This window comes from Amaranthus tricolor, chromosome 3 (genome assembly GCF_026212465.1).
Source record: "Amaranthus tricolor cultivar Red isolate AtriRed21 chromosome 3, ASM2621246v1, whole genome shotgun sequence".
NCBI lineage: Eukaryota > Viridiplantae > Streptophyta > Magnoliopsida > Caryophyllales > Amaranthaceae > Amaranthus > Amaranthus tricolor.
In genome coordinates, this window is record NC_080049.1 from 1,780,758 (window position 1) to 1,795,316 (window position 14,559).

Consider the following 14,559-nt stretch of genomic DNA (forward strand, 5'->3'; position numbering starts at 1 on the left):
GTAGCTTTGCATTGATTATATAATTAGTTATTAGTTGAACTAAAATTAGAATTATATCTGCTATATTTAATAAAAATATAATCTCTTGTTTATTCTAAAAAGTTCTTTCATTTTGGATTTCTTTTACTATTTTATATGATCTATAGCATTAAAAAATAAAATAACAAACAAATTATTTGTATAATTACTATTATTAAAAAATATTATTTGTATCATTTGTTTGAAACAAACGATACAAATAATCTTTGGTTTTCAAAAGGTACAAATAATGCGTTATTTGTAACCTCTTATTAATAACCCATAATATAAAATACAAATAGCCTTAAACCATGGAATTAGTATGTTTCATTATTTGATATATAGTGGTTATATCTCGTATTTATTAAACTTTAACTCTATTTTTAATTTTTAATAAATAAAAATAAAATAAATAAATAATACCAAAACTAAATAAGGTCCTAATTTAATTTTCCCAATAACAGAGTATTCGAGTCGTAAATCGTAATTTCATTATTTTTTAGTTGCTACTGTCACCTCTCGTTTCTCTCCTCTCCTCAACTTTCTCCGTGCACAGAAGTCTCGAGGCGTTTTCTCAAGGTTAGTATATTTTATTATTCATTTAAGGGAAATTTGACATGGTAGCATCGAACTTTCATTAAACGTGAATAGCAACATTTTTGTAAGATTTTTCCAAATAGTAACATCTAACATTTGCATTTAAGTTTTTCATAGCCTTAAACACTTAAAAACGTTTGTTTGACCGTTAAAATAGATGTCAAAGCATGTCACCCCATCTAATTTCGAATTCCACTCCTGCGATACTGTCCTGCACCATCTCCTTCCTGCTGCGAACTGTCCTTCACCATCTCCCTCCTTCTTCGAAATCTACAAGCAATATCCAACACAGGTATGGCTTCTAGAATAGTTCCCTTATTCGAAATCTAGCGAAATTAGGGCTTTTTTTGTGTTTAGCTGCGAACTACTACTAGCGAATTTCCCTCTTGAATCCGAAAAACTAGGGTTTCAAAAATAAATTAGGGCTTTTTTTGGTGTTTCTTCCCTAAATTGATAGGTTGATTGGAATTGCTGATTTTTTGATTGGATTCCGTCATGTTTGATTTGTTGATTGGAATTAGGGCTTATTTTAATTTTTATTTTTTTTGTGTTTCCTCCCAAAATTGTCAATGAACATGAAGGTTGAATTCAATAATAAATTAGGCTTTTTGTTTTGTGTTTCTTCCCAAAATTAATAGGTTTATTGGAATTGTTGATTTGTTGATTGGAATTAGGGCCTTTTTTTTGTGTTTCTTCCCAAAATTGTCAACAAACTTGAAGGTTGAATTCAATGATAAATTAGGGCTTTTTGTTTTGTTTTTCTTCCCTATTTTCTTACAGTTCTTTTCAGAAAATGCAGAATGCCTGAACATGTGGTTTTATATTTTAAATGGTTGTGTGTTGAAGTAGACTTGGATGTAGATGGTAAGGATAAAGTAACTTTGCTGGATTTGGTAATGGATTGGGAAGATGAGTGCATTAAAACTAACAAGCTTATACCTGAAAATCCCTCATTTGGTATGTTTGGAAGATGAATCATGTTAAACTGAATTGTGATCAAGACCTAATGACCATGTTTGAGAGATTCAATCCCTACTCGTAACAAACGCACTTGACATTAGTTTATGCAAAAGGTGAGCAAGATTAGCAAGTGGTGTGGTAATTAACATACATGAAACACGAAAATCTTTAAACGACACTAGTGACCAGGAAATGTGACAAAATTAACTTAAAAAGTATAAGCATAAAAAAGGGAGGTCGGAAACAAACATTCAGCTACCTCCAAGCCTTCTGTCTTAATGTATTCTTCAATACGCTTATAAACCTCAGATTGAAGCATTTCCTTCTCGCTTGTTCCAAAGAATTTGGCCAGTGCTTCAGATATCACAACAGAAGGAGAGCTAGCAGGTTCGGTGCTTGGAACTTCAGATTCCTCAACCTTAGCTTTCTTGGATGGTGGTTCTGGAACCTCTGCAACAATCAGAATGGAATCAAGAAGGCTATGATAGATAAGGATATACTTCCTCTGGTTTTTAATAGTTGCTACACTTCTGTTTTTTACGCTATTCAATGCACGATTTTAATGTTTAATATCTTTAATTTCTTATGATAAAAATTTTTAAAAAGTTAATATTATAAAAATACGTATTAAGGTGAATCAAACAAGATCTCACTTGACTATGTTTTACATTATACATGGAGGAATATATCAAATAAGATCGGTTGATGAACAGTAGTTGCTACAGAAACTGTAGCAACTAATAAAATCCAGAGGAAGTATAATAGAAAGATCTAGAAATTTTGATATATTTGTGGGATGAAGAGGAATAATATGTTTTGCCAGCAGCTTGTTCATCTGAAACATATCCGTACAGTCAACTTCAAATACCAATCGCAAGTCATCATTGCATATTATCTTTCTTTTGTTACTCGGATCTTGGAGATTGTTCTTTCTTATATATGCCCAAAGTTGCCTGACAATCTTCAGCAGATAAATACATTAATTTACCAAGAAAGAAAAATAGATATAAAGTGGAAAAATGGAAGACATATAAATAACTAACCTCTGTTCTTGGCAAGGCTGGTTGGCCCACAATTGTCTGAAGTTGGGGTGTAACACCACAAAGTTTGTTCAGCCCTCCCGGACCTCCTCTTCTTTTGGGCCGACTTTGGGTACTGCAATAAAGGTCTCCTCTTCTTTTGGGCCGACTTTGGGTACTGCAATAAAGGTTTATATGCAACGCAATTTAATTCGAAACCAAGCAACTAAAATGAACAAGTATGAATGTCAAACAAAAAACAATGACAATATTTACAATGTACAAGAATAGTATCATGTAACACTTGAGCATTATGAGGAGGAAGAACATGACAGAAATTAAGTATCTTGTTGTGCAACTTCCAATTCTCATCTATGTAATGAGCAGGTAAAGAAAGGTATCCTTGACCAACAACTGAGGACCACATATTCGATGTCAAGCAAATCTTTCCAGGGATAACATGTAATGCCTTTTTTAATTGTATTCTCTCCTTTTGATGAATTTTAATAGTCCAATTCCTAGCTGTATTGCGACATATTGGTTTACAATTTTCATTTAAATATGTATGGATATCCCTATTCCCTTCATACTCAGCAAAAGTGTAACTATATCCATGCCTAATGATAGCCAAAGCAACCTTTTGTTTGTACTCAATAGGATTGTATTTCAAAACGGTCTTAGCTTTTTTATCTAAGAGCATTTGACGCGTATCACAATTATCACGAGCTTGACAAGATTCAGTGTGACGTCTAAAATTAGTAGTACCATACATTGAGTCGGCAAAGATCGGTCCTTTATTACAATACTTACAGTAAGCTCTTGGCCTCTTATCAGCGAATTCATCACCATCGAAAGTATTGTAATGGTCCCAACAATCTGATGTCCATTTTCTCTTGCGAGTTCCGAATGTTGGAGTAGCTTCTTGCCCAATGTTGGGAGTCTCAACATCTGTTCCATAACTTCCATCTGTTCCATGGTCGACATGGCCAATTGTGCCTATATTTACATGGGGCTTTTTCCTTTCGAACTTACCCCGTGCAGCACGAACTGTAAAGAGACGGTATGGGTAATAGAGGGTGATGATTTGGGGGTGAAATTTGGGGTAAATGGAGATGATAACCGCCATTCACCAAACAAAAATATCAATAATTTTAACCTAATTGAAAAAATATCTATAATGTTTCCATTTTTGCATACATATTAGATTATTCAAATATATATAAGTAATTTTCTTATAAAACTGACAATCATAAATTCCAAAATCACAATCCAGAACAACCCAGAAACCAAAATTAATTGAGAAACCAAAATAGTTAAGTATGAAGTATCCAAAATCAAAATCATGATAATGAAAATACGAAGGTGATGGCAGAAAACAAATGAAATTGGTAACAAGTCAACAAGTAAACAAATGAAATTGGTACTTCAAATTACCTTCTTGAGTAGTGGGAGATGATGAAGAAGAAAAGAATTGTCCAATAGGTGATGGCGAACACCCTTTTCGTGGGAACGGAGGGCCGCGGCGGCTACTACTTGAAGCTCGACGTCCCATAGATTTAGGGCTGAGGTCGCCTGAGGCTGAGGATGAAGAAGAAGCGGCTGAGGTCGCCTGAGGCTGAGGATGAAGAAGAAGCGGCTGAGGATGAAGAAGAAAGAAGGCTGAGGATGAAGAAGAAGGAAGAAGCGGCTGAGGAGTGAGGATGAAGAAGACTGAAGAAATGATTTAGGGCCGGTGAGGAATGAGGATGAAATGAAATGAAGCGCCTTTTTCTCTTTTAATTTTTAAATTTTAAGGGTTGAAACCCGACGGGTCCAACCCGACCCGACCCGTTTTTGACCCATTTTTTGCGGGTTTAAAAAAGCGGGTTAAACGGGTCACTTTTTAAAAAAATTTGTTCAAAACCCGCTTTTTGCGGGTCGGGCTTTTTGGGTTTAGCGAGTCGGGTTCATAATTGACAGTTCTACTTTATACCAATTATATAATCCGTCAATCAATCTTAATTTACCCTGTCTGCTATTTCAGTTCATCTCAATGAATTTGACCAATATTTTTTTTGTCTTACGAAATTTATCTAATTTTTCTTTTTAGTTTATCCTATCAAATGAACTCAATTTTTAGTTTTAGTAATGACTCACACTCCTCCTTTAATGAGTTATCACTACAACATTACATACTCCTTATTTAATGGTATATATAGTGAATTTAGGGACATTTATTAGCCTCTTTAGCAGCATAATAAAAAAATCATACTAAAGCATTCCACGATATAGGATCTAGTGACATTTCTCATAAATGTCACTATAGGCTGTAGCAAAAATTACACATGTCACTAAAGGCCAAATAAAGTGTCATTAAATCACTTTATAGTGAAACTTAATACACTAAAAGTATAAATCAATGACATTTTTCTAAATATCACTAAATCCTATGACGCGAAAAGCGAAAAGTTAGTTTTATTGTAGTGTATCCACCTTGAAGATTGTCTTCCAATATAACAATTACATAAAGTTACAATGACAATATTTACAATGTACAAGAAAACCAGACAGCTCTAATTAAAGCCTCAAACCATATCAGAGTGTCATGATTCGATACTTCCATAAGTCAAATGTAAGCCTTAGCCAAAAACCTCTCAAAAAGCCTCATGTCAACAAGCATTGAAGTTCTTCCTTTCTATTTTACTACGCCAGACATTCACTTTTTCTTCCATCTCACATTGCTCGTCGACTGAAAAGTAGGCAATCTTTTCAAATCCAGTTACACAATTCAAGATCAAAACTTGACCATTGTCCATATCAAAAAACACCCATTTTTACAAGTGCCAGAGAACATAAGATAACATGGGAAAAAACAAGAGATAAACACATCACCAAAGTAGTCAAAATTTTAACATAGCAATCAATTAACCAAATCCAAAAAAAGTTCTGCATATAAACTTCCTCTGGTTTTCTTAGTATACTTCTCACAAACTTTCCAGCTATGGAAGTTCCAAATACCTTGCAACACTTCCTTTTCTGGCTTTAGCTTCATACTTTCCCTTTCCTTATCACAAATCATTATAAACAAGTTCTTCAGAGTAAAATAAATTAACCCTTTTCCAAAAACCCTAACTCATCATAAGATAAAATGAGAAAAATGCCCCCTTCCTCACACCTCGCAAAAAAGTCTAAACTTTTACATCCCAAACATCCATAACTTCCTCGTTTTCCTACCAGGAAAAAACCCCAATTGATACCATCTAATTTCGAATTCCACTCCTGCGATACTGTCCTTCACCATCTCCTTCCTGCTGCGAACTGTCCTTCACCATCTCCCTCCTTCTTCGAAATCTACAAGCAATATCCAACACAGGTATGGCTTCTTGAATAGTTCCCTTCTTATTCGAAATCAAGCGAAATTAGGGCTTTTTTTGTGTTTAGCTGCGAACTACTACTAGCGAATTTCCCTCTTGAATCCGAAAAACTAGGGTTTCAAAAATAAATTAGGGCTTTTTTTGGTGTTTCTTCCCTAAATTGATAGGTTGATTGGAATTGTCGATTTTTTGATTGGATTCCGTCATGTTTGATTTGTTGATTGGAATTAGGGTTTATTTTATTTTATATTTTTTTGGTATGTTTGGAAGATGAATCATGTTAAACTGAATTGTAATCAAGACCTAATGACCATGTTTGAGAGATTCAATCCCTACTCGTAACAAACCCACTTGACATTAGTTTATGCAAAAGGTGAGCAAGATTAGCAAGTGGTGTGGTAAGGCATCATACATGAAACACGAAAATCTTTAAACGACACTAGTGACCAGGAAATGTGACAAAATTAACTTAAAGTATAAGCATAAAAAAGGGAGGTCGGAAACAAACATTCACCTACCTCCAAGCCTTCTGTCTTAATGTATTCTTCAATACGCTTATAAACCTCAGATTGAAGCATTTCCTTCTCGCTTGTTCCAAAAAATTTGGCCAGTGCTTCAGATATCACAATAGAAGGAGAGCTAGCAGGTTCGGTGCTTGGAACTTCATATTCCTCAACCTTAGCTTTCTTGGATGGTGGTTCTGGAACCTCTGCAACAATCAGAATGGAATCAAGAAGGCTATGATAGATAAGGATATACCTCCTCTGGTTTTTAATAGTTGCTACACTTCTGTTTTTTACACTATTCAATGTACAATTTTAATGTTTAATATCTTTAGTTTCTTATGATAAAAATTTTTAAAAAGTTAATATTATGAAAATACGCATTAAGGTGAATCAAACAAGATCTCACTTGACTATGTTTTACACTATACATGGAGGAATATATCAAATAAGATCAGTTGATAAATAGTAGTTGCTACAATAAAAATCCAGAGGAAGTATAATAGAAAGATCTAGAAATTTTGATATACTTGTGGGATCAAGAGGAATAATATGTTTTGCCAGCAGCTTGTTCATCTGAAACATATCCGTACAGTCAACTTCAAATACCAATCGCAACTCATCATTGCATATTATCTTTCTTTTGTTACTCGGATCTTGGAGATTGTTCTTTCTTATATATGCCCAAAGTTGCCTGACAATCTTCAGCAGATAAATACATTAATTTACCAAGAAAGAAAAATAGATATAAAGTGGAAAAATGGAAGACATATAAATAACTAACCTCTGTTCTTGGCAAGGCTGGTTGGCCCACAATTGTCTGAAGTTGGGGTGTAACACCACAAAGTTTGTTCAGCCCTCCCGGACCTCCTCTTCTTTTGGGCCGACTTTGGGTACTGCAATAAAGGTTTATATGCAACGCAATTTAATTCGAAACCAAGCAACTAAAATGAACAAGTATGAATGTCAAACAAAAAACAATGACAATATTTACAATGTACAAGAAAACAGACCAGCCAATCAAATTTAGTACATATGCTTCAAAGAAGTTAATGTTGTTAAAGTAACAAACACAGCTCTAATTAAAGCCTCAAACCATATCAGAGTGTCATGATTCGATACTTCCATAAGTCAAATGTAAGCCTTAGCCAAAAACCTCTCAAAAAGCCTCAAATCAACAAGCATTGAAGTTCTTCCTTTCTATTTTACTACGCCAGACATTCACTTTTTCTTCCATCTCACATTGCTCGTCGACTGAAAAGTAGGCAATCTTTTCAAATCCAGTTACACAATTGAAGATCAAAACTTGACCATTGCCCATATCAAAAAACACCCATTTTTACAAGTGCCAGAAAACAAAAGATAACATGGGAAAAAACAAGAGATAAACACATCACCAAAGTAGTCAAAATTTTAACAGAGCAATCAATTAACCAAATCCAAAAAAAGTTCTACATATAAACTTCCTCTGGTTTTCTTAGTATACTTCTCACAAACTTTCCAGCTATGGAAGTTCCAAATACCTTGCAACACTTCCTTTTCTGGCTTTAGCTTCATACTTTCCCTTTCCTTATCACAAATCATTATAAACAAGTTCTTCAGAGTAAAATAAATTAACCCTTTTCCAAAAACCCTAACTCATCATAAGATAAAATGAGAAAAAGTCTAAACTTTTACATCCCAAACATCCATTACTTCCTCGTTTTCCTACCAGGAAAAAACCCCAATTGATAACATTGGTTTAATTCCTCATTTTGCACAATTTCAAAGTACCAAATTTCAAAAACCCTAACCCATCGTGAACTAAAATGAGAAAAATGTCCCTCCCGCACCCTCAAAAAATTCTAAAACCTAATATCGCAAACATTCATCTACTTCCTTTTTTTTACCCAGATGTCACAAAGTCCTGGTTCATCACAACATGAAATCTATTCCCCAGAAAAAAAAAATCAACTTTTAAAACCTTAAAACCAACTCATTAGTTAACTCCTCATCATACACAAACTAAACAATAGAAAACAAAAGTCCAGAAAAAACAGAGAACATAAAACAGCTACTTCTACTTCATATTAAAAAAAAAAAAAAAAAACCTTTCTTTAGCCGAAGGTGAGGAAAGAGCATCAGCAGCAATAGTTCCATTACCAGGTTGAGCAAAGTTAATTTCAGTAGGACCATTGGGAAAATAAGATTGAACCGCAGGTGGTGGAGGGTGATGAAAACCCTCTGTTGTTGATGAACAACATTAAAATTCACATTACTAGGATTAGGGCTAGGGTTAGGGTTTACAGTTTGAAAATGAGATTGAGGATTGACAATCAAAGAAGCATTCACAGTAGATACAATCGACGGCGGCGGAACAGGAACAGAAGGAGGAGGAGGAGGCTGAGAATTGAACAAAAGACTAATATGAGCACGAATGAAATCAATTTTGTTAGAAAGATCAAACCCTAAATTGGATTGCAATTGAAGAATAACTTGGTTGAGTGAAGTGAAAGAATTAGGGTTTGTTTGCCAAATTAAAGATTGTAAAGCTTCAGCTATTTGTTGGTCAGACACCATTTTTAAATTGGGGGTTTGAGAAAGAGAAAGGCAGACAAAGAAAGAGATTTGTTTAAAATTTTTAAATTTTTTTTGTGTCTAACTGAAAAAAACGGATAGTATCATCCACTACTCGTTGTCAACTCTTGTATTTCTATTTCTTTCTCTCTCTTCTGTTTTTTTTGTTAGAGAAGACGAGAGAATTGGATTTTTACTTTGAAAAAATAAATAATACTCCCTCCGTTCTTTTTTATCTTTCACTTTGGGTTTTTCACACATATTAAGGAAGATAGAATCTTTGGATTGTAGTGGATATTATTTTAATTAAATAGTAGTGTGAAGTAATGATTGTATAGGAAGTATGAGGTTGTAGTGGGTATTATTTTAATTAAATAGTAGTGTGAAGTAATGATTGTATTGAAAGTATGAGAGAGAAAATAATTATAAATAAAAGAAAAGGGGTACATTAAAAGAAAAGGGGAAGTTTTAAGGGGTAAAAGTGGGATAAAAACTTTCTAAAAATAGAAAGTATTCTAAAGTGGAAGAACTTTTGAAACTACCCGTTATAATAATGTGGAAGATCAAAAAAGAACGGAGGGAGTAACGTGTTATTGGATTTATTTGTGAGTTGAAGACTTAATGTATATGAGAGATGTAATATTAGAGAATTGAGATGTTATCAAAAGTCTAACCAATTAGCTCCTCTATAAGTTCTCATACTTAATTTTTTATTGTCGTCTTTTTTATTGTGTTGTCAATTTTTCTTTAATAAAATTATAATACACTCATATCACTCTACAATATTATATTCTCTCTAAAATTCATTATTAAAACTTATTTTCAAAAGTTTTTCAATTTAAAGCTTAGAAACAAGGAATTCACAACGCAAACAACAATTTGAGGTAAATTCAAATTGAATTTTTGTTAATTGTTTTAAAAAAGAATTGGAAACTGGTCCTAGTCGCACAAAATGTATGACTTGGCCTAGGCTCAATCCCGCGTTTTGTGCATTTTTTCTGCAATTTTTGAAAATCAATAATTATTATTTTTTTTAATTTTTCGTTTGTTTAATCTATATTTGTTTTTGTTTTCCTTTTTTAATTAGTGATAATGTTTTTTATGTTTTTTATTTGCTTACTTTTTGTTTTGAATTTTTTATGTTTTGTTTAATTAATAAGAAAAAATTTGCCTTAATTAATATTAAATAATAACTAATTACTTATGTTGTTACTCCCTCCGTTTCTTTTTGTTCTTCCCATTTGCTTTTTGCACAATTTTTAATATAAATTTTAAACCTCAATATCTCTAAATATACATAATAAAAAATTATAAAAAATACACAATAAAAATCTATACATTAAGACGAATCTAACGAGATCTCAGATGGATATATTTTATCTTCTAAATTTGTGTCAAAAACATTAATTAAATTTCTCTCTCCTTATAAGGTGGAATATTCTAAATGAGAAGAACATTAGTGAACGAAGGGCGCATTTTATAATGAAATTACGTATTAATATGACTGGTAATCACGATAGAAACAAGAATATCTTTAGGGGTACATTGTCTAGCAACAACTATAAACCTACGCTTCTTGAAGGGGATCCTCTTCAAAAGGGTGTCACTAAGTCTGTCCGTCGTATTAGGTATGAGCAGACGAACAAATAGAGTCAGACCCAGACACCTTAGAACTGGTGCATATTCGTATGGGTTACTCACTTAGTACACATAGATTCTCAGATCTAGTTATGAGAATGAGAGATATAGTTAATATCAGAGGTCTATACGACAAGTTGTTGATTGGGTGGTTACAAGGGGCACGTTTGTGTGTACACTAGGTTTAGTATTTCTAATGGTCTTGATGTCCCAATAGAGAACCCAATAAAAGGTCTAGGTTCCCGGAGTACCGAGGGACGTAGGTTGGTAGCACTTTTACGATTTATAATTTTAATGTTTATTTTTTTCGAATTACAGTCATCAAAAAATCATATTCTACAGCATTCATGCCGAATCACATATAATCTCGATCATTTTGGTGGTCGGAATTTTAGGTAAAGTGGTCGGAATTATGTGATTTGGCCTTAATGTTGTAGATTTTGATACTTTGGTGTTTGTAATTCACAAAAAATAAATATTAAGGTTATAATTTGCAAAACTTCAAAACTTTAAAACTGTAATTCGCAAATTATTCTAATATATATTATGAGAATATAAACTCCTTGTTTGAGGTCGTCTCACCGAGAAATGGTGTCTCACAAGAGTAGTGCACAAGTTTTTTAATGAATATATTGAAGATAAACTATATTCATGTGAGATTTTGTTAGTTTCGTCTTGTTGAATAGTTTTTTATAATATAATTTATAAATTTTTTTATGATTCGTAATTTTAGACAAAATGAAAAGTTTAACAACAAATATTTACACAAGTTATATTTTTCTCCGTGTATAAGGAGTTTAAAGTCTTAAATAAGATGCGAGTCTTATATATGAAGCTATCCATCAAACATGCAATTTTATATCTTTAAAAAAAATAAATAGTTTATATTTTAGTGAAGTATGTATATATTTTTGATAGAAAAATTTTCAAATTTTTAAATGAAATCGATCTCATGTTAAGATCATCTCTATTGGATAGACTTAATTTACATTTATCGACTTAAAGTGATTACTTGTAACCTTAAAGAATATATATATATATATATATATATATATATATATATATATATATATATATATATATATATATAAAATACAATATTTTATTAATTTTCCTACAATAATACAACTATTGATTAACCATAAATAATACCAACTTACTGGGGTATTTTCCTAGAATAAACCAACTTTAGTTTATTAATTAATATACCAATTTTTTTGTCTTATAATCACCTATAGTTTGATTTTTAACATGTTAGGAATTTTATAGGACAACACCCTTTTAAGTTGGTATTATTTATGGTTAATCAATAGTTGGTATTATTGTAGGGAAATTATCAAAAAGTTGTATTATTTACGGTAATTTTTCCTTGTAGATATTAACATATTCAAAAATCTAAATTTTGTTTTTCTTTTAAAAAACTAAACAAATTAAAAATATGAAAACAAAATAACCGGTTTTGCAAAAACCCCGATTCAAATCTAGTTCGTTTTTATTGGTTTGAATAAACCGAATAAATTATCTAGTTTTTGAAACCAAATTAAATATTTTGAATCAAATAATTTACATGGATATCGGATAATCAAGGAAGCTCAAACAAAGGTGTTGAGGACAATCAAATGGTTCACCCAAAATGAATAATAATTACTTGTTAAGTTTATTTATTGAACCTAACAATGTAAAACATTGCTCTTTCATTTATATACAACTGCAACTTCTAAACGCAAAATAAATCCTTCTGCTAAACAAATTATAGTTGCTAATTATTTTTCCAAATGAACGACTAAAATAAACTCAGATATTGTTTATAACTTTTTTTATAAGTCAAATAATTAGAAATAAATAATAATTGTGTTTATTTTTAGCAATGAGATCAAATAGATGAGTTTATTTAAATAAATAATACATTAAACTTATTTTTAAGAGATCAAGTAAAGATTGATTTATTTTTAATAATTTTCTTAAATATGTTTTTAATATATATATTTTGCAGGATGATGAAAGTTTGAGGAAGTGGAAAGAGCAACTCCTTGGAAACGTTGACTTTGAATCAAGAGAAGGTATGAAGTACTTTTTTCGTTTCACTATACTCGTTACATTTGACTTTTTAATCAATTTAATGTGTTATTTTGATAATTTATGTATTGAATTATACAAATCTAAAAATTGTATAAAGTTAATATTATGAAAGTATGCGACTAGACGATTCAAACAAGATTATATTTGACTATATTTTTTCTTACAAGTTAGCTGCAATATATAAAATAAGTTTAAACGATAAATAATGTCAATAATCATTAAGTAGCGAGTATTTCAGAACAAAGAAAGTAATTTTTATTATAGGTTGAAATTTAATATTGGACTCCTTCGATTTTGCTTTCAAGTTAGTAACAACATTGTCTCTGGTCTAAGATGCATCAATACTGTTTGGAAAATTGGTCTTAAAGGTACTTTTACTTTTTATTTTCTTTTCTTTTTTCTTATACTCTAGTATAACTAAATCACAAATTGTTGTATAAAATGGTCTTACCAAGAGGCGCGTGTAGAAAACTGCATAAAATCAGGATATTAGCATGAAATAAGAATATTAGTTTTATTGTAATTATTCTTGTTGCCTTAATTAGTTTGCCTAATTGTGTATTTATAGAGGCATTGTAATTATTCCAAATGAATACAAAACGAGTATTCACTCAAATTCCTTATTCCGCTATTTTAATTCTTTTCAGCGCGCTTCATATTCGGGTTAAATAGCGTATTTAATAATTTGGGAATTACAATCTTAAAATTTAGCACTTTTACGATTTATAATTTTAATGTTTATTTTTTGCGAATTACAGTCATCAAAAAATCGTAGTCTACAGCATTCATGCCGAATCACATATAATCCTGATCATTTTGGTGGTCGGAATTTTAGGTAAAGTGGTCAGAATTATGTGATTTGGCTTTAATGTTGTAGATTTTGATACTTTGGTGTTTCGCAAAAAATTAATATTAAGGTTGTAATTTGCAAAACTTCAAAACTTTAAAACTGTAATTCGCAAATTATTTTAATATATATTATGAGAATATAAACTCCTTGTTTGAGTTCGTCTCACCGAGAACTGGTGTCTCACAAGAGTAGTGCACAAGTTTTTTAATGAATATATTAAAGATAAACTATATTCATGTGAAATTTTATTAGTTTCGTCTTGTTGTATAGATTTTTATAATATAATTTATAATGTTTTTTATGATTTGTAATTTTAGACAAAATGAAAAGTTTAACAACCAATATTCACACAAGTTATATTTTTCTCCTTGTATAAGGAGTTTAAAGTCTTAAATAAGATGCGAGTCTTATATATGAAGCTATCCATCAAACATGCAATTTTATATCTTTGAAAAAAAATAAATAGTTTATATTTTAGTGAAGTATATAGACTCTAATCCTATGATTGATGATAGAATTAATGTTTATCCATAGAATTTCTTAGGTTTATTTCATATTCACAATTGTAAAATTACTCTTATATGCAAAGAAATTACGTACTCTATTATTTAATTGATTTTCAAATATCTAAAATTCTCTTTATAAATACAAAGAAATTATATACTTCATGATCTCTAATGCTTCGGTTAATTAATAAATAAATTATTTTATTTTCATGTGAAGTTGTCGCTAGTATGATTAATTTGTGTATTATACGGCCATTATACCATACCATAACATAAAATTATACACAGTAAATTCCCTGATGATAGTAGAGTTCGAATATATATAAAAGATATAAATTATAAAGACTCAATTTTCTTAAATGATGATAATTCAAAACACATATTAATTGAACAAATAAATTAAGTAATTACATTTAGTTGTTTAAGTCAGTCTAAAATCATATTGGATATAAATTTAATAATTGATATATATATTTAAGT

At 31.0% G+C, this 14,559-nt stretch overlaps 1 protein-coding gene across 1 annotated transcript; it reads right to left on the reverse strand.

Annotated features, from left to right (window-relative positions):
• Positions 1-302: 302 nt before the first annotated feature.
• LOC130807738 (uncharacterized) lies at positions 303-9,009 on the reverse strand. The gene is made up of 8 exons (XM_057673061.1): positions 8,737-9,009; positions 8,541-8,692; positions 7,235-7,346; positions 6,981-7,152; positions 6,462-6,656; positions 3,405-3,641; positions 2,619-2,772; positions 303-2,536 (listed from the first exon to the last, which is right to left on the reverse strand). The coding sequence occupies exons 1-7, from the start codon at positions 9,007-9,009 to the stop codon at positions 2,687-2,689; spliced, it is 1,227 nt and encodes a 408-aa protein (XP_057529044.1). The 3' UTR covers positions 303-2,536; positions 2,619-2,686.
• Between the last annotated feature and the right edge of the window lie 5,550 nt (positions 9,010-14,559).